Raw genomic sequence first — 20085 nt, forward strand, 5'->3', positions numbered from 1 at the left:
TAAATGTAAAATAGAACAACTAAAGGAAGCAAAATGTCATTTAAGAAAAACAAAATTAAAAACATGGAAAAAAAGAAAAATCTATTTGCTTTTGCTAAAAGTGAAATTTATTATTTCTTTAACACTATCCACAATATAAATAAACCTCGTAGAATACCAGATGAAGTGAAGATCTGATACAAACAAAAAATATCTTTAACTCTTGAACTTCTATTAAATACAGAGGAGGAGACTTGCACGGATATGATCTTGAACTTAACTACACCGGCATGATTTTTTTGTCCATTGATTCTTGGAGATAACTTGCAGACTGGCAACCCGGGTTTTACTACAACATGCCTACTCATTGCTCTCTTGTTTTGTGATGTTATGACAGAGTACATTCACCAGATCAAATTTTATTAGCGTTAAACATTCTCAGATTTTCTGAAATGCAAAATAAGAAACGAGTTAAGTTAAATTAATTACATCGCATAAAAATATGCTTTTGGTTACAGCGCTATAAAAATAAGTGAAATTAAAGTTATGTTACTTCTAATGTTGCTGAAAACGAGTACACAAGTACTTAATCTAAGTAATCAAAATGTAACTTGTATGCAGAATATGTTTTTTAACTATAAAAAAATCATAATGTAATGTGGAATTTATCTTTTTTATTAAATGAGAAGCTAGTAATATAATGTCAAGTTAGTGAACTATTGAGAATAATATCAGTTTGATTAAAGTATAAAAAAAATCCTAATTCACCCAAGCTACATTTTGATAATTATTTTAAATTAATATTTTTATTTTTTACATCAAATTTTCCACCAATTTGATCTCAACAGTAACAAAGTTGGAGAGGCCTTAATTTATTTTAAAAACTAAACTAGTAAATTTTTAACTAATTACTTCTCTAAGGCTCCTAATTTTCTCAAAAGTTTACTTACAAACTTTATAAAAAGTCTTGTGTCTACTTGAATTTATCTTTTCCCTTGAATTTATATTTCCAATTATCTTAAATCCACTAGATTCTTTTTTAACATCTTCTCTGATATTACGAAGCAAAACAGCTGAACTTTAAAAGTGTTTTTTTCAACCAGCAAGACAATTTGCTCATTGATTTTTTGCTTGAGCAACGCACAATCAATGCTGCTTACTACTGCGAGCTTTTGAACGAGTGAGAGCTGCAGACGAGACCAACCGATTCAAGAGGCCAACCTCCTCCATGACAACGCCAGGCCCCCATACTGCAGCTCTAACAGTCTCAAAACTAGAAGAAATGTACTGGATTCAACTTGATTATTCTCTCTACAGCCTAATCCTACCACCCTGTGATTTTCATTTGTTTGGGCCACTTAAAGAAGCTCTAAGAGGGCAACAATTTGAAGACGGTGAGGGCAAGGAGGGATCCGTGCAGAATTGGCTCCTGACGCAACCAGCTTCATTCTACAATGCTGTGATAAAAAACCTTCCTTCTTGCTGGGAAAAATGTATTTCTTAATCAGGAAACAATGTAGAAAAATAAATTAATTTTCCTTTTATTTTTCAATAAACAAATTTAAAAATAATAACATCCTGTTTATATTTGATATATATATATATGGTATATCAATATTTAATATTACAAGTATACACCGATGTATAACTAGTATACACCAGGATTTTCCACTAGTAATCAGTACATTCTAGTGCTAAGCTAAGGGGGATGCACACATACAAATGATGTTTAGTAGCGTAGGATTATTTATATTATATGAAGTTGACTATTTACAAAAATGATGATGAATGACTATTATCAAAAATATCCATGGGAGAACAAATAAAACGCCACCTCATGTTCAAGTTACGATTAGGCCTATATTACGTCTGCTATTTTCTAAGTAATATCTTTCCATTATCTGCTGCGATTAAGTTTTCATTGTCACTAATCACAATTTCTTTCAAGAGTTCAGCAGCATAACTGAAATGTTAAAAAATATATAAATAAAACGCTAATTTACATTCCCACCTCCTGAGTCAGAAGTCAAGACCACAAAGTTGAATCCAATAGTCTCTGAGTTATTATGTTAAAAATTATGTGGGTTTTGTAAGTTTGCAGTCATAATCATAAAAAACAGGCTGCTTCCAATTTTTTAATAAACCATGAATTTTGACCACTTGACATATTTAGCAAGTTGTAGAAGCGTATGGTTTTTTTCATCGAATTTGTATTGTTCTTTCACCTTCATTTCATAAGCCATGAGGCACAAACTTTTTCAAATAGATACAAATAGCAGTTCTTCAAAATATTTATGACAACACTTAACACACCCGGAATGATTGTAAATGAATAAAAAATTATTCACTTCAGTGAATAATTTTTTTATTTTAATTTTGACAATTCCTCCTGTAAATGATTCTATGATTCTCACAGATAGTAAAATCAACACCTAAAATATAATCCTGATTTATGTGAGTGTAAGTAAATAACTCTTTTAACTGTTCAAGATAGGACTCGATCAGAACTTTTTCCTATTATAAGATAAATATATTTACATTAACCTTACAAGAGGCACAAATTGATTTTTATATCGATTACTTTCTATAAAGCAGTACCACTGTTTATTTTAACAAACTTTGCTCTTTCTGAATTTACTAATAACTATATTTCTTTCAAAAGTGTGAATGAATCTTACATAACACTTTCTCTTTGAGGGTATACATTTTTACCTCCTTACATTCATAATATAACAGAAAATAAAAATCCAATTAACAAAGTTTCCAATCTAATATCAGCTGTGATGCAAATATTGTGTCCAATTTTCCTACGGTTTTAGAGTAAATATTTTCCAACTAGAAACATAAAATTAACAATAATAATTTAAGATTATCCAATGTTATCGATTATCCTGATTTTTCCAATACACCCTCAAACATTATGCCTTTTATTTTTGGTGACTGAGCACATCCATTTTTACAAACAATAAACTAAAAAAATAATCCAAATGATAAAACATAAAAAACTATATTTTTTACATTATCATTCATTAATAACAGCTATGAAACTGTGGAAATAAAACTGGCCAGCTTATACACCCCAACCAATTAATTACCAAACAGATAAAAGAACTCCACTCTGTTCAGCCATCAATATTCCTTAACTAATACTCTATCTAACCAATCTCTATATGAATTAAAAATAATCTACACTGTAAGCCCACCTTTATTCTCTTGCGTAATAAAGCAATAATTGCATTTTGTTAAGCAGCTTGTTCTTTAAGCTGTTTAGTTTCTACTTGCAATTCAGCAGCACGCTGATCACGACTTCAAAGTAATCTCTTCATCTCTTGCAGCTAAACAAAATATATTTAAAGTAGTTATTATTAAACTAGATAATTTTAAAATTTACTTACAATTAATAATAAAATCAATATTATATTTTTGTACTAAGAAAGTCTTGCTTGCTTCTTTTTACTGACAAAAAACTACTTTATATCTTCAAAAGAGATGTTAAACAAAAGATATCTTAATAATGTCACAGGAAGGAACATGATGAAGTACAATACAATTTTCTTCAGTCAAAATAATTTTTAAACAGGTAACACAATTTTTTTAAAACTAAGTAATATAACATTTTCAACACATATTTTAATTGTTTAAATAAATTTGCTGTAAAATAATCCCTCACTGTTTGCAGTTTTACTTATTGGCAGTTGCCTCATCCAATTTTTTTGCGTGAATTTTACTAGTATAACTGCAAATAAATTAATAAATTAACATTTAGTACAGCAGTTAACAAATGCTTTGTTATTACTGTACTATCTTTTACCATTTGAAAACAATATTCTCACCCGTATTTGGGAAGAGGTTATCAGCATTACAGGATAATATATTAAATAATAAACATAATATTTATTTAATAATAGTACAAGATAATAAATTTACACAAAGCCTACATGATATGCATATTTTTGTGAAAATGTTTATTTTAACTGAACCTAATTATGATGATAAAGAAAATACAAGCATTGCCAGCAACTGCTTTGTCGCTATCAACAAACTTGGTGTCAATGCTGACATTTGCAAATCGCAGCAGTTGGTATGCGGCTACTTATGTAATTTTGTCATTTTCTCAAGCTCAGTATGTATATTATTAGAACCAACCGGCAAGTTGCAGTTGTGTATTGAGCATACATTCAGAGATACATTCAGTTTGTGTGTGTTTTTTTTTTTTTTACTAAGTCTGGTCTTTTCTTTTCATTTTATCAATGAAAAGAAGACAGATATTAAGCCTCTAATTAGGGAGGTTGACTTTCTTGATAAACTAAAAACTAGTGAAAGCATAGCTTCAGTAGCAAAACTATGTAACATTAATGAATCAATTGTTCACTACATAAAGAAAAAGTAAGGACAAGTTTAACGGTAAGTTTTTCTCAATTGGCTACGATTGTTTTTGTATGTCATGACACAAACAGTGAAAAAACCAAAAAAGCTTTGAATTTATGGATCAAAGATTCAAACATAAAAAACAGAATCTCTCAGTTCACTTCTTATTTGAGAAAAAGCAAAACTTTTGTACAACTTTGTTAAATCTGAGAATGAAAGTAGGACTAGTGCAAGTATGTTTTCTGCTAGTAAAGGCTAGTTTGTAAACTTTAAGAAATAGTTTCCTCAGCACTATGTTAGCAAAACTGAAGAAACAGCATTAGCTGACCACAAAGCAGCGTATTCACTTCCAGAACAACTGCATAACCTCATATCAACAAAAGACTATTTAGCGGATGAAGTTTTTAACAGAGATGAAACAGGCTTATATCGGAAGAGGATGCCTTCATGAACCTGTTTTGCTGCAATGTTAGTAGCGACTTCATGTTGAAACCAACTCTTTTACAAATCATTAAATCCTTTTAGGGAAAGGTAAAAGAGGTAAAGGTAAAAATCATTTACCAGTTTTATGAAAATCAAACTTTATCTCTTACAGGGTAACATTATATATCTTTTTATTGGGTTTCATTTTTTGGGAAATATGTTGAAATTTATATGAAAACAAAGCCATTACCATTTAAAGTTCTTCTTTTAATTGATAATGTTCCAAAACATCCAAAAGAAGTAAAATTTTTGAATCTTAATGTAGAAGTGTTATTTCTGCCACCAAATACATCAGCTCTTATTCACCTTACGGATCAACGAATTGTAGCTGCTTTCAAAGCCCATTATCTGCAGGGGTGCTTCAGTGGACTGATAAGTGAAAAGAGATGGGTAATTCACTGACTGAGTCAGTGGTGGAAAAATTACACCATTTTAAACATTAACAAATCAGTTTGTGAAATTAAACCGTCCTCGATCAATGCATGATAGCAGAATCTGTGGCCCAACATTGTTAAAAAAAAGGGAAAACTGAAAAACAAAACTGCTGATAAAACTATGAACGATATTGTACAAATAGCATATAAAATTTAAGGTGAAGGTTTAATGAAATCGATGTTTCAGATGTTCAGGAGCTGACACACTGTGACAAGGAAGAGCTCTCCGAAGAGCTGATAACACAGCCTTTACCTACTCTGGTAGATGAAGACAAAAATGATTAAACTTAAAATCTGTAAACAAAATTTTTTGTCTAGCCAGGCAGCTAATAACAAAAAATTTTCTGAAACTGACCCTTTTCTAGAGCAGTCAATGAGTTTTAAAAGACATCTTGAAACAGCATTAGTGTCATACAAAGAATTATATGAAGAACTAAAAAAAAATAAAAACCAAACAAAAATTAAAAGTTTTTTTTACAAATAAAGTAAACATAGGCCTATATTACGGGGTTAAAACATTTTGTTCTTAGTGTTTGTTTATCAGCAAGGTTACATGTGATTATTTTACTTCTTTGTCACTCATTAAATGCTTTACAAATGAATATTCTTCATTCTTCTAAATCCTCAGCATCCTCTTTTTCTTAATGTCTGTAACACTCCAAATCCAATCATTCCTTCATCCCCTTCCTCTTCTTCGCTACTCTTAATTTCTTAACCGATACCATAAATGTCAGTTGTATTCACCGGAAGAAAACATTGGATAGGTTGATCTGGGTTCATTTGTCAAATGCTTTTTTGAAAATGTTCAAAATATTATGGGTAATGTCCACACGATAGTAAGTGGTATCTGGATTAGAAATTAATGAAACAAAAGAACTAGGAGAGAGTGAAATAAGGATGTGTCATCTAAAAAAAAAAAAAAAAACAAGAAAAGAAGGAGAAAGACTGAAGGAAATTAAATATGCAGATAACAAATGTTCACTGTTAGCAGGGAATGAACTGCATTTTATAATGAAGAGATAGTAATTATAATTCTTATCTTAAAATGCTAATTAACTAGCTGATAATTAACTAACTCTCATCATAAACTCTAGTTACTGTAAAAGTGGGGAAAGAGCTGAGAATAAAGATAAATATGGAAAAATGAAAGTTTGGACACCAGAATTGACAAAAAAGTAGGCTCTATATATTGTGCTGGAAAGAAAGATTAGTGAGTAGACAGCGACATAATTACTAAAGAAGTTATGTGACTTTGAATGAAAGATGTATGCATCAAGTAAAAAGGTGATTATCTACAGGAAAAAGAATTTTTGAAAAGTGAAATGATAAAATTAAACAACACAGTTCTGCTCATTTATAAAAGGATTATCAAATCTTAATGATAGGCTTCTATTATCTTACTAAATACTTTTGTTTAAATTCTTGTGTAAAAAAATTGAGCAATATTTTTATACATTTTAATCACACGATGGACATCTTTAATGAAACTGATTTTAATCTAAAAAAAAGTTTTAAAAAATGCTTCGGCTTCATCAAATATTCCATGAAAGCTCTTTGGTTTTTTTTAACAGCAGTCATAAATAAAAAGACTGGCACGGTTCTATGCAAGAAGACTGACTTTTTGTTTCTGACAGCCGCACTATTTTGTTGTCTGAAAGTACTGATTTTTAGAGTGCAACGCATTACATAAGTTTAATAAACTAATAGACCATACATACAAGCATCAAGTTTCACTCACTCACCAATGTGACTAACTGTATAAGCATAAATTAGAAACACACCGCTACACAGTCGACATAATCTCAATCTTTTTTGACCACAAATTGAGCATAACTCAAGAACAACTTGAATTCTTCATCGAATTTTCATATGTAAAATTTTTCAGATACACTACATCAAATCTAAATTTCAATGAAACTGATCAAATAGCTTTCAAAATGTTTAAACCACAAAATTAGGACTATACATATATATGAAACCCCAATTTAAATTAATGATATTTTCGTATTCCTCATGCTTCAAAACGTAAAGAAAATTCATTTTCAGCTCTCACTACCACCATGTAACTGAAAGTAATACCATACTTTGAAAAGGTGGTTAAAAAATAACCACACACTAATGTTTGTATTGCTTATACAGATTGTTCTCAAATGTTTTTAGAAAGTTTGATAAATTTTTCACTTAACTTTTCCATTTCATCAGCTGTTTCAGCAGACTTTTTCCTATAACCATTTGATTTTGTTATCTCTTTCTTTCTTTTGATTTTAACTCTCTTTTCAGCTCCTAATGCCATGATTGCATCAGCTTCATGGTTCAAAATTCCTAATGATTTTTCCATTGCAGATTTTTCTTTTTTAGAAGTTTTATTTTTTTCTTGAATCTGTTTTTTCTGTCTTTTCATAATCAGTTTTTTATTTCTTCTGGTCATGTAAACAATTCTGTTAGCTAATTATTGATTGTTGAACGTTAGCCTAAGGTGCTTTACTTAACATAATCACAATTTCTTTCTCTGAATACATCATAAATGATACTCGATGGAATTAAACTTTCTTCCTTCAGATTTGCCACAATAATCGTTTTAAATCTGAATAGTTTCATTCTACAGTTGCTTGTCCATAAGATAACATTAAGATAAGTTGTACCATATTCCAAATATCACTATACTCTTTTTTAAAAATTAACTGCCAAAAAAAGCATCCAGCCTTTATTTATCCCTCTGAAATTCATTGAAATTAATTAGGCATTCCAACATTTCCTTCAAGAAACAATTTAAAATGCTGTAATGCTGCATTATAGATATTTGAATCGATTATGTACGGTGTACGTATATTTTAAAATTTGCTTCAAAAATTTGCAAGCCATCAACGCAAAATAGATAAATTTTTATCAAAAACGATTCATGAAAAATATTTTGAATGGATTTTTCTCAAAACTTTATTTAAATAAAATCTTGCTCCATTTACCCAAATATTACGGTTAACTTAGCATTCAAAAACCCTTGTATTTGAATAGATGCATGAAATCACATGAAAAACTGCAACTCAAATCACATATGCAGGAACCTATGGAGGCACAGTTTATAATTTAAACTACTTCGGGAAAGAGTTGCATGTAAATTTCATTTTAATAAAGAAGAAAGTTAAATACCTAAGAGCCTATGCTCATCCTGGTATAAAAAGTAGGGGGTTTTTATCAATTCACATATTATTTCTACATCGTGCAAACCAAAGTGATTCAAGCATTCACAATAAAGCCTTATGCTCCTGAAAACATATGATATTCCCGACATGAATTCACCACAGAAACCTATAATATGTCATAAAAATAATAACACAGTGAAAATCAATTGAAATAGTTATCATAATATTATAATACGATTTGACAGAAGTTTTTTCAATATTTCTCAAATCACAGTGGAAACTAAACAAGAGCATTATGAAATGATGAAAATTACACATGGAATCAATTGTTTTCTTTCTTAGACTTTTAGTGGATATAGTATACCTTACATCTATTCAACCACCCGCTTCAGTTCAAGTGTCTGTGGATAATTTAAATTATATAAAAAATATAGGGTGATTATTTTTATAAGGCAAATTGTAATGTTATTTTCACGAGTATACAAAAAATTGAAAATTCTCTGGAACACAAATAAATTGGAGGGAACCAGGATTTTTGTTACAGAAGAGTGCAATAAGGAAGTAAATATGATAAGAAAGAAGGTAATTAAGATATAAGTTATGCAGCAGGAATCAAACAAAACTGTAAATTTAGAGGGAACAACTTCTTTAGAAGATAGACAACTGCATTATACAGAAATATTGAAGGTACATGGAGAATATATGCAAGTGAAGAATCAGAAGAGGGAGCAAGGAAGCGATCGGCAAGAGTTCTGAAGAATGTTAAGAAGCACAAGAGATCATCAGGGCAGTCAACCTCACCATCCACTGGTAAGATTAAGAATTTTTTTCATGCGGATTCTGCATCTTTATCAAGCAGAAAGTAGAATGATTTTATGATGATAAAGCATGTTTTATAACTTCTTAGAATACGGAGGAGTTTTGCAATATACTGTATTAATTTCAGTACTAATGAAACAATGTGCATGCCACTAAAACATTAAATAATTTGTTTTTTAGAAACTTTCTCATTTCTGTGGTAGTAAAGTATTCTGTGCCCCAATATGACTGATACATTATGACCGTTTGCAAATATTGCTGTCAAAATAAACAAATGGGTAAGGTAAATAGGAATAAGTCAATTTTTGGTTAAAAAAAAATTTCATAACAGAAACCAATAATTAGTACAACAAATTTATGGCTAAATTACATTTCAGGTAAGCCAGTTTATGATACTATATATGTGTATTTCTATTAGTAGTAATGTTGGATTAGATCTAATGCATTGTAATGATAGTATTAAAAACAGTTAACATAAATTCTAAACCATTAGAATTTATGGTCAACCGTAACCATAAATTCTAAAGTTATAATTTAACTTTAGTTAAGTTAAATTATATATAAGCTACTTTACGCATTAGCGTAAACAGATGTTAAAGAACAATTTAGATCGGGAGTAACAGTACAGGGAGAAAAGATAAAGATGCTACGATTTGCTGATGCTATAGTAATTCTAGATGAGGGTAAAAAGAATTTAGAAGGAACAATGAACGGCATGAATGAAGTCCTAAAAAAATAAACAAAAAACACATGTGAAACGAGCCTTTGGTCAGAAATATAATTTGTTTACATAAAAAATTAATTTAAACGTCAGGAAAAGATTTTTGAAAGTATATGTTTGGATATGTATGTAGGCGTCACTTTATATGGAAGTGAAACTTGGACGATTGGAGTCTCTGAGAAGAAAAGATTAGGTTTTGAAATGCAGTGCTATAGGAGAATGTTAAGAATCAGATGGGTGGATAAATTGACAAATGAAGAGGTGTTACGGCAAATCGATGAAGAAAGAAGCATTTGAAAAAATATTGTTAAAAGATGAGACATACTTATAGGCCACACATTAAGGCATCCTGGAATAGTAGCTTCAATATTAGAGGGACAGGTAGAAGGAAAACATTGTGCAGGCAGGCAACGTTTGGAATATGTAAAACAAATTTTTAGGGATGTAGGAAGTAGGGGGTATACTGAAATGAAATGACTAGCACTAGATAGGGAATCTTGGAGAGCTGCATCAAAGCAGTCTAATGACTGAAGACAAAAAAAAAATATTTATCAGTCACATAACTTTGGCTAGCTAGTCTGCTTTGATTTCTATTTTGTTTTTATTATAGATTTAAGTTAATTTTATTAATGACTCATATTTTATATATATGCAATTTTAATTTTAATTTAAGATTTAAAAAAATTTAATTTCTGTTTTGATTTAATTGAAAGGGAACTTTTAACAATTTTAAATCTCATGTATAGTGTACGGTTTTTAATTTTAATTTGGAACCAACAATTTGAAAAATTATATAGAGCAACTGATGATGCAAGGTACTCATGAAAGCGCTCTTGCTTGGATTATGGAATATGGTAGGTGTCATCCTATTTTATTTAATTTAAATTCTGTTCTTGGGTTGATCGGATTAATATAATAGTTAATATTATATGATATAACCCACCCAAACAGTAATAATATGCTAAACTTACCATATTAATTTACAATAATAGATTTTTTCTGTATCGCACATCTTCAGTTGATGTTGAATTCTATAACTATGTTAAAATATAATTCTTTTAATAAAATTGTCAGTTTAAATTGTTTTCAGTTTTGAAATTTTGAATTGTATTATAAAAATCTATCTAAATTTTGCTGTTCAGTACTGCAGTTTTAAAGATTAAAACATTTTAGTGCTGGACAGCAAAATTTACATATACATTCATAATACAATTTAAAATTTTAAAAGAGAAAATTATTTTAAACAAACGATATATTATTTAAGAATTATATTTTAATTTAGTTACAGAATTCAATACCAACTGAAGATGTTGGCTGATATTCTCGTGTATATATATATATATATAATCAGTTAAGGCAATGAGTATTTTAACTAAAAAAAGGGAAGGAGGACTTCCATTCAATTTGAATTTATTTATTTCAGCAACAATGTCAAAAATATACTGGTATCATAACATTACTTCATAACAAAGAAGGTAAATCAATCTGTAGCTTCACATTATCTTGTCTTACCTTTCTTTTGGCTGCGACACATCTAAGAGTTGCTTTATCTAAGCGTGATGTGATATTCACTACATAGCCAGTTCCTGTTAACAGACTGAAGATTGTTGCTTATAGGGCAAAATATCACCCGCATTTCAGCGGCTTAGTATGCAGATACTTAACAATACATTCAGCTTAATGAAAAAGAGATCAAAAAACCATTTCCCTTCTCGCTTTCTTTAATAAACACGGGTGCTTGTTAATCGTGAGAATAAAATAGATTTACAATTAATAAAATTCTTCCTTACCTGATGTTTATCGTAGCTAGTTGATGCAAGACAACCAAGCAAAAGCCCAAACAGAGTAAGTAAAATTTCTCAAAGTGTACGAGGTGTATTTGTGACTACAACTTTCCATACATGTAAAGCAGCTTGACGTAACATCAATGAAACATCTGATCTGACTCTGTTACGTCTGTCAGCTCCCAATGCGGTTATTATAACCTGTAAAATAACATTCGCTTTTTAAATAATTAAAAAAAAAAAAGATTCGATAACAAGAAAAATAGAATCCTAAAAACAACCTTAATTTCTACGAAACTCCTAAACAACAATGAGTGCAAAAACGTTTATTCAGCTTACTTCGTGTTACTTAATTTTTCAAAATCCTAGAAAAATTCGTTTATATCAAACTATTAACTTCACACACACACACACATTTGAAAGAATATGAAATAATTAAAATGTGGAAAGAACTGACATGAATATAATAATTCCTTTCAATGTCTGAAGCTATTTATTTGAGCACTGGCAATATATAGAAATTGTATTATCACAGCTCATTATGCTGCACAGCCTTTGTTATTTATTATTAATGTTGATTATATTCCTAACCTAATGAATTTCATTACATAACAGTACCACAAATCTTAAAATTTTCAGCAATTTTTAACAATATTAGAAGTGATTCTTTTATTCATATAAATATAGTTCTTCCAACCTTTCATGGATGTTGGCAGCCAAACTCTACATGAATGCCTTAATAGCAATAGAATACACGAGGTGGGTTTACAAAATTTTTCATTGCAATAGATTGTAACTTAAACTAGCATTAACAAAAGATGAAAATCTTGTTATTTTAAATCGGCTTCCAGAGTTTTCATTATTCAGATAATTTCAAAACTGAGCGTAAATCTTTGCCATTAATCTGCTTGACATCGAATTACAAGAGCAAGCAGTAAGATAGAGAACACGATAATGAAAATTTTTATGTAAAGAATGTTTAAGTCTACACGACTTAAAAATAGGTATTTTGTACAGTAGGCATATATACTACGGTACATGCCTATTGAATACTACATGCCTTATCAGCTATATTAGCTTGTTCATCGGGTAAAATTTCTGTGCGACTCTAAACTGAGCAAAAACTACATACGAGGTCTGTAAATAAAGTAACGAGACCGGTTCAGGAAAACGTTTTATTTACAGTCCAATTATACATGGACTTTATCATCTTCGAAATAGTCCCCTTAGGAAGCCATGCAATGCTTCCAACGGTTTTCCCACTCTTCTGTAGCACTACAGGAACTCAGAAACCGGAATGTCCTTCAGATGGCCGGTTAAATTTTTTAAAAATGTTTTCTACTGTTCCAAAATTGTATCCTTTGAGGTGTTTTTTTAAAGTCGAACAGGAAAAAGTCGCAGGGACTCAAGTCAGGTGAATAAGGTGATTGAGCAACTATTGGAATGTTTTTCTTTGCCAAAAACCCATTAATTGAGATAGCAGTGTGACAAGGTGCATTGTCATGATGCAGCATCTAGTTGTCTTTGATGGCTGGTCTCACATGGGCAACTCTTTTCTGCACTCTTTCAAGAATTTCTCGGTAAACTTATTGATTTACAGTCTGTCCTGTAGTCAAAAACTCCAAAAGTCTCTGATTTGTTCAATATTGTCATCACTTTTTTATGTTAACGGTCTTCCAGAGCGTGGATCGTCTGCAACTGATTCCCGGCCATCTGAAAATGCTTTAAAACCACCTAAAAACTTGGTCTCGTGACAAAGTGTCATCTCCATATGCCGTTTTCAATTTTTAAAAAGTTTTAGTAGCATTCTCACAGAGTTTAACACATAATTAGTATCACTCATTTCTGTAACGCATAACAAAAACTCGTTTCATGAAAAGTTTGTTTACGTCACACGTGGCAACAACAGACTATAAATATTAATACTTAATATAAATCAGCTGTTCATATAACCATAGGTTTATTAGTAACTGTAGTGTAGCCACTTTGGCTGCCAAAAAAAAAACTAGTCTCATTACTTTATTTACAGACCTTGTATGTTTAGCATTATTACACACGTTTTTATGATAAATTAATAACTCGGAAATAAATAAAATATTAATTAATAACTTTTTAATATTCTTGAAATATCTCTCTTTTTCTGTTTAACCTCCAGAACCACTGTAAGGTATTACTTCAGGGGGTGTATGAGGATGATATGTATGAATGTGAATGAAGTATAGTCTTTTACAGTTTCAAGTCAACCATTGTGTACAACTGTGGTTAATTGAAATCCAACCGCCAAAGAACTCCAGTATCCACGATCTAGTATTAAAATCTGTATAAAAGTTGCTACCTTTCTTCGTTACTACCTTTATTAGGATGTGATCCTTAGAACTTTTGACTTCAAAATAAGTGATTTGCAATGATAAGTTAACCGCTAGATCAGTCCAGTCGGTTTTCTGAAATATTTTTATCTTCCTGAAATCCCTGTCAAATAATTAAAAATAAGAATTCACGTCATACAATGAATGAGTGTTTCAAAAAGAATTCAACCTTAAGAAGGTAGAATTCACACATAAGTAAATTTTATCTCTCTGTACATAACAGTTGGCAACACTGTACTCAAAGTTAGCAGCTTGTAACAGTTGAAATGTTCTTCTTATACACAAGTGCAATACTACTATAAATTCATTCTATTGTTAACTATGTTGTTTTCCAAGGACGAATGTGTATTATTGAGACGAGGTTCGGATAAAAACTTTTCAATTCTTCTGTTCCTAAAAAATCAACAATATTGGGTTTGATTAATAGATTTCACGAGGCTACGATTATGCATAATTAGAAAAGCACAGGTTGAACATCACTGTTAACGGTTGAAATTCTGGAGGGTGCAGAAGAACATTTGACTCGCTCACCTGGAAAAATTGCTCAGAAAGTTATCTTCACAGGCTGAGTTTTCACTAACCACAGCTTTCAGGGCTACTAACAAATTATAATTGCATGCTTATCACACCGGTGTTGTTCAAGAACTGAAAGAAGTAGTCTGCAGAAAACGTTCACAGTATTGTTGTTGGTTTTGTTTGCTTATTGATGACAACAATATTGAAATTTTGGATCGTGTTTGTCAGCGACGAGATATGGTTTCACTTGGATGGTTACATTAACAGCCAAACTGTCAAATATGGAGGGCTGAAAATCCTCTGGCATTTCACAAACGACCACTACATGCACATCGGTATTTGATGTGCAATCTCCAGGGTCGTGTAACAGGACCTTTATTTTTGATAATTCTGTAAATGGTGTGGTTTATCACAACTTAATAAAACAGTCTTATCACCATGTTAGATTTACACGAACAAGAATGTTGGTTCCAGCAGGATAATGCAACATCGTCATACTTTTAATGAAATGCTGGATATGTTATGGGAATTTTTTAGATACCATTTGATATCAAAAGGATTATGGCCTCAATCATTCCCAGATCTTACATCGGCAGAGTTTTTTCTTTGAGAGGTACTTAAAAAGTGTATTTTTAAAAACAAACCTAATACACATGACAAATTGAAGGCTAACATTGAAAGTGAGATTTCAAACATTATAAAAAGCGGCTGCTAATGTTATGAAACGTGCACAAACCTGCATTGGCATTACAGGAAATCATTTAGAACATTTATTGTAAGGTTATTAAAGGTAATTTGAATACTGCTGCATAAATATTTTATTAACATTAATATTTTTATAATAAATTCGCTCATCAAACAAAGGGGCGCATCTTTTTGAAACATCTATAATGAAACTAGGAAAACCTTAAGTTAAAAGGCTGTCAAAATTATCCTGTTATTGTAGTGTTAAAACATGCTTCCTATCAGTTCATGAAAGGACTATTTCCAACAGGTTGGGGATTAGGATGATCGGAAGTAGACTTAACTTACCCTGTCCATCATCCAGCATTACTTGTTCGATATTCACATTAATTTATTTTCAATTTTCATGTAGTCTTAATAAAAAATGATAAATTATGTGAATGAAATAAGAAATACCTTGTGCGACTGCTCAGTACCAAAATTATCATCTTCATCGGCAGTTTCAGTACTCATCTTACCAGAGACACCAGATATTTTATATAACAGATCACAGAGTAGTGGCACGAAACTGTAAAGGAGAATAACTTATAAACAAGAGATCGCTAAATTTAATGAACAAATAAAAAAAAGTTACCCCTCTAATCAAATGTTTTAATTTACAAAATGTAATTAGAGGAAATGTTGTTACAACACTGAAATTATGTATGAAAGTAACATATTTTGGAAAACAGGTGAATAACAAGATGAGGTAATTTTAATCACATTCTGTTGAAATTAATAATAAAATCTAATTCTGTAAGAAAGAAATTTTATAATTATAAACACTGCCAGAAAATTGTACAAAACACATTTAAAAATAACAATCTATAAATAAACTAAAATGAAGGGAATTAACAATTTAAAAAAAAATCCTACACTACTAAATGGCATTTGTATGTGTGTGTACCCCTTGGCTTACCACCAAACCAATAAAATTGAAAATTAACACTCTTAGCGCCACGCCTTTTTTTTTACTGTTTAGCCTCTGGTAACTACAGTTTAGATAATACTTCAGAGGATAAATGAGGATGATATGTATGAGTGTGAATGAAGTGTAGTCTTGTACATTCTCAGTTCGACCATACCTGAGAAACCCAGCCACCAAAGAATACCAGTATCCACGATCTAGTATTCAAGACCGTGTAAAAATTGCTGGCTTTACTAAGACATGAACGCTGGAACTCTCGACTTCCAAATCAGCTGATTCGGGAAGACGCGTTCACCACTAGACCAACCCGGTGTAACGCCACGCCTAAATAAGTAAAACTTCACCCCAGGCCAGACATTTTTTATTTATCAAAGAAGACCATTACGTGTGCATCAAAATTATACATGTGGCCGTTTTGACATTGCTAAAAATGTATCAGATTGATACACATGGCGCTAAGAGTGTTAAGGTACTGAAAGCCAATGTATGAAATAAAATCTTTTTGAAGCTATTGATCGTTCAAATTAATTCCAAATAATATTTATTCGGACAATGATTTTTAAATTAAAAGCAAATAATAATAATACTAGTTCAGAAACAATAATGAAGTATACTTTAAAACAACATAATTTAACATTATTCACATTTACAAATATACTGTAAATAAAAAATAAATTCACTATAATACTAAGCACAACTTTTATAAGTGTCGCACTACTACATTTTAAATAGTACACTATCAATAACAGGAGTAAATGATTAATGATTTTTTTTTTAAAAAACGACTACTAATACTTATAAAGTATTCAATAAAAATGATAAATGATATAACAGAAAAAACATGTAATTTTGATATGGGGATTTGTGATTATTTTGACATACAGGCTAATACATTTTTTAATAGCTTTGGGAAGACTTACCTACAAACCTTGAGGCTAAGAAAATTGGTTTTTCTACCTCTAGAAAAACTAAAAATAAACCCGACAGAATGAAAAATCTAACATTAGTGTTCTTCATTAGTTTTATTTCATAAAAGAAGTGAAAATAATTAAAACTTGCTAATTCAATGTTTTATATAAGTGTAAAAGTTTGTAGATCTGTCTGTTTGTTTGCAACAGAATTATGCAAAAACCAATTCTTTCAATTTTCAGGATACACTCGTGTTATCCTAGGGAAGGTTTAAAGCTATAGATCAAGGCTCTAGCCCCCCTTGGTAGATTAAGATATTAAACAAAAATTAATCCTTTTACTTCATTATATTTCTGTCACCGTAGTAGCATAGATATAATGAAATAAAATAACTAATTCTTTTTTCTTTAATGAATATCTGTAAAATATTTAATATTCTCAAAATAATCCTTCATGAGGATAATGGACGCTTCAGGGGTCCTGAGTGGTTACAGTATAAAATATGCAGGGTTTTGAATATCAAAAGAAGGAGAAGGCAGTGTTTACTGGAAATGTAAAATAATTATTGTAGCTCATAAATGTTTTTAAAAATTTATAAAATATAAATTACAGATACTTGATGAATCCTAAGTTATCATAACCACTCTGTGAAATACTCACAGCAAGAGGCCAAAAATAAAGGTGTATAAAAATTGTTAATCAGTAAAACTGGATTCTATTATTTTTCAAATGAAATCTCAAAAACTCAGAATGCTAGTGAAGTTTACAATGACTGAAATCAAACATAAAGATTATCTTAACATTACTTAAAAGTAGATTGAAGAGTAGGTTTTTACAATACTTATTGTTTAGAAGGCAACCTATATGATTGTAATGAATATTGCACTTCATAATTTCGTTAACATTAACAAAGTTCCTTCAATAAACAAAAAAAATCTGACAGTTCAAATTTAAAATGAAGGTATCTTGATTACCATAGCCACACTCTTTTTTTTATCTGGCCTCTGGAACCACCATAAGGTATTACTTCAGAGGATGAATGTAAATGAAGTGTAGTCTTGTACGAACTCAGGTTGATCATTCCTGAGATGTACGGTTAATTGAAACCCAACCACCAAAAAACACCGGTATCCTCGATGTAGTATTCAAATCCATATAAAAGTAACTCCCTTTACTAGGACACCAAAACTCTACTTCCATTTAAATGTATAGAACACATTTACACTCCAGATTCGATGAAAAATAAAACAGGACATACTGCTATTCCGTCACTAGAACTGCCTCTAATTCATTTCCTGCAAATCAAAACGAGGCAGTATATGCAAATAATAAATAGGATAAAGCTTGAAAAATTGGACTTTTACATTAAAATACTTAATTTTGCAACACAAACCCATTCAAAATATAATAAACAAGGACTGCCCATCATGTACGTGCAACTCATAAAGGACAATTTGAAAATAACACAACCTGGGATTCTGTCTTGCAGAACACTAATTATTAATTTTGAGAGTAGCAATTGTGATAGTTTCAGTGATATAGATAATTTTTTTGTAAATTTAGTAATTATTTAAATTAAATAGCAATGATATTAATCAATAAAATCATACTCAAAGATGTATTGCAGCGGGCCTATACAAGTAAACAATAAATAAAAATAAAAGTTAGTTTAAGTATTTACTACTAAATTAAGAATAAATTATGAACTTATTATAGGCAATACAATATAATTAATTAGGTAAAAACCAGCAAGAACACACTCACATTTATTGGCTCAGATACGTGAACAAACTCTATTGGCATGAGGAATTGCCAACATTGCATTACTTTATGAACTATCCAATATTTATTTAACGTAAATGATACTGAAAGCATTCTTTATAACAATTGTAAAAGTATACAAAAGAACAGAATAACTTAATGTATTTGTAAAGTTGTGAATTATTGATGTTAACTAACTTATTCACTATAATAATATATAAAATTATACACTGTTTTAAATTTTACTACTTCTTTACTTATTTTCCTATTTAGCCTCTGGGAATTACCATTCTGGTGTTACTTAAGAGTATATTATAAATGAATGCAAATGAACACAAAATGTAAAAGATTACAGTCTTGTACAGTCTCAATTCGACCATTCCTAAGATGTGTGGTTAATTCTTTGGTGGTTAATTGAAACCCAACCACCAAAGAACACCAGTATCCACGATCTAGTATTAAATTTTACTACTTATTATCCGAAAATGTTGCACAACTTTCAAAGAAGTTTGTATTGTACTACACTAGTTTGTTACAAGGTGGTTCTAAAAATAAAGTTACAGCATATAGTGCAATGTACCAATGCATACACTGGAGACTGCCAAAGGTAATAAAAACAACAAATTTTAATTCTAGGGAAAGGTTAGTAAACATAACCTAAAACTACAAAATGCTACATTTATAATCAAGGAACTTTATGACCGTCTGGCTGGCTCTCTGTCTGTCTTGATTGATACTAACATATCAAATTTTACTTTCCTTTAAGCATCTTAAAAAAATCCATAAAAATATAACAAAACAAGCAATACTTTACCCGACATGACTAAACAAATAATGAAAAAATGTAAAAACACTTGTATGATGTTGAAAACAAATTAGAGATAAATACAAACGTTAACAGAACCCTATACCTTATCACATAAAATACTTTGTAGAGACTGAATGCTGAACAAGAATGATACCAATTAAATACAGGAATATCAAACTAACGCAAAATACCTTTCATACTTCATCTACAAAATAGGACTTGTAACCTCAACTTGAACGTACACAAAAACACTCCACCACCAGAATCATATGATGTAACGGCACGCTGCACTCTGTTTCTCAAATAAGCAAAATAAATTATATCGATTATCGACTTTCTTTATTTC

The 20085-nt window shown here is 30.4% G+C and overlaps 1 protein-coding gene and 1 long non-coding RNA gene across 7 annotated transcripts in view; one reads left to right on the plus strand and one right to left on the minus strand.

The window, feature by feature from the left end:
- The window catches only part of LOC142328182 (uncharacterized), a 46727-nt gene extending 40084 nt beyond the window's left edge, over positions 1-6643 (plus strand). The window contains exons 4-5 of one of the 2 annotated variants that reach the window (XR_012757212.1): positions 3503-3559; positions 5452-6643. This is a non-coding gene — a long non-coding RNA (uncharacterized LOC142328182). The remainder of the gene's footprint in view (positions 1-3502; positions 3560-5451) is intronic. The other variant, XR_012757213.1, reaches the window with a different exon arrangement.
- Positions 91-20033, minus strand: LOC142328181 (stalled ribosome sensor GCN1-like). Of its 5 annotated transcripts, none has more exons than XM_075371739.1 (5): positions 19931-20033; positions 15751-15862; positions 11735-11929; positions 3183-3314; positions 91-426 (listed from the first exon to the last, which is right to left on the minus strand). In XM_075371739.1, the coding sequence occupies exons 1-3, from the start codon at positions 19942-19944 to the stop codon at positions 11804-11806; spliced, it is 252 nt and encodes an 83-aa protein (XP_075227854.1). In that variant the 5' UTR covers positions 19945-20033; the 3' UTR covers positions 91-426; positions 3183-3314; positions 11735-11803. The 5 variants fall into 5 exon arrangements, with proteins under 5 accessions (XP_075227854.1, XP_075227855.1, XP_075227858.1 ...); XM_075371740.1 differs by having other exon boundaries at positions 19843-19995; XM_075371743.1 differs by lacking the exon at positions 19931-20033 and adding an exon at positions 19626-19797.
- Positions 20034-20085: the final 52 nt, after the last annotated feature.

Source organism: Lycorma delicatula, chromosome 7 (genome assembly GCF_047948215.1).
Source record: "Lycorma delicatula isolate Av1 chromosome 7, ASM4794821v1, whole genome shotgun sequence".
In the NCBI taxonomy this organism is placed as follows: domain Eukaryota; kingdom Metazoa; phylum Arthropoda; class Insecta; order Hemiptera; family Fulgoridae; genus Lycorma; species Lycorma delicatula.

Bases quoted from the DNA above. Each gene is read 5' to 3' on its own strand.
- LOC142328181 (XM_075371739.1), bottom strand. The intron at 11,930-15,750 runs GTATTTCTTATT...GTTATTTTACAG, and splicing joins GTACTGAGCAGTCGCACAAG to GTTATAATAACCGCATTGGG.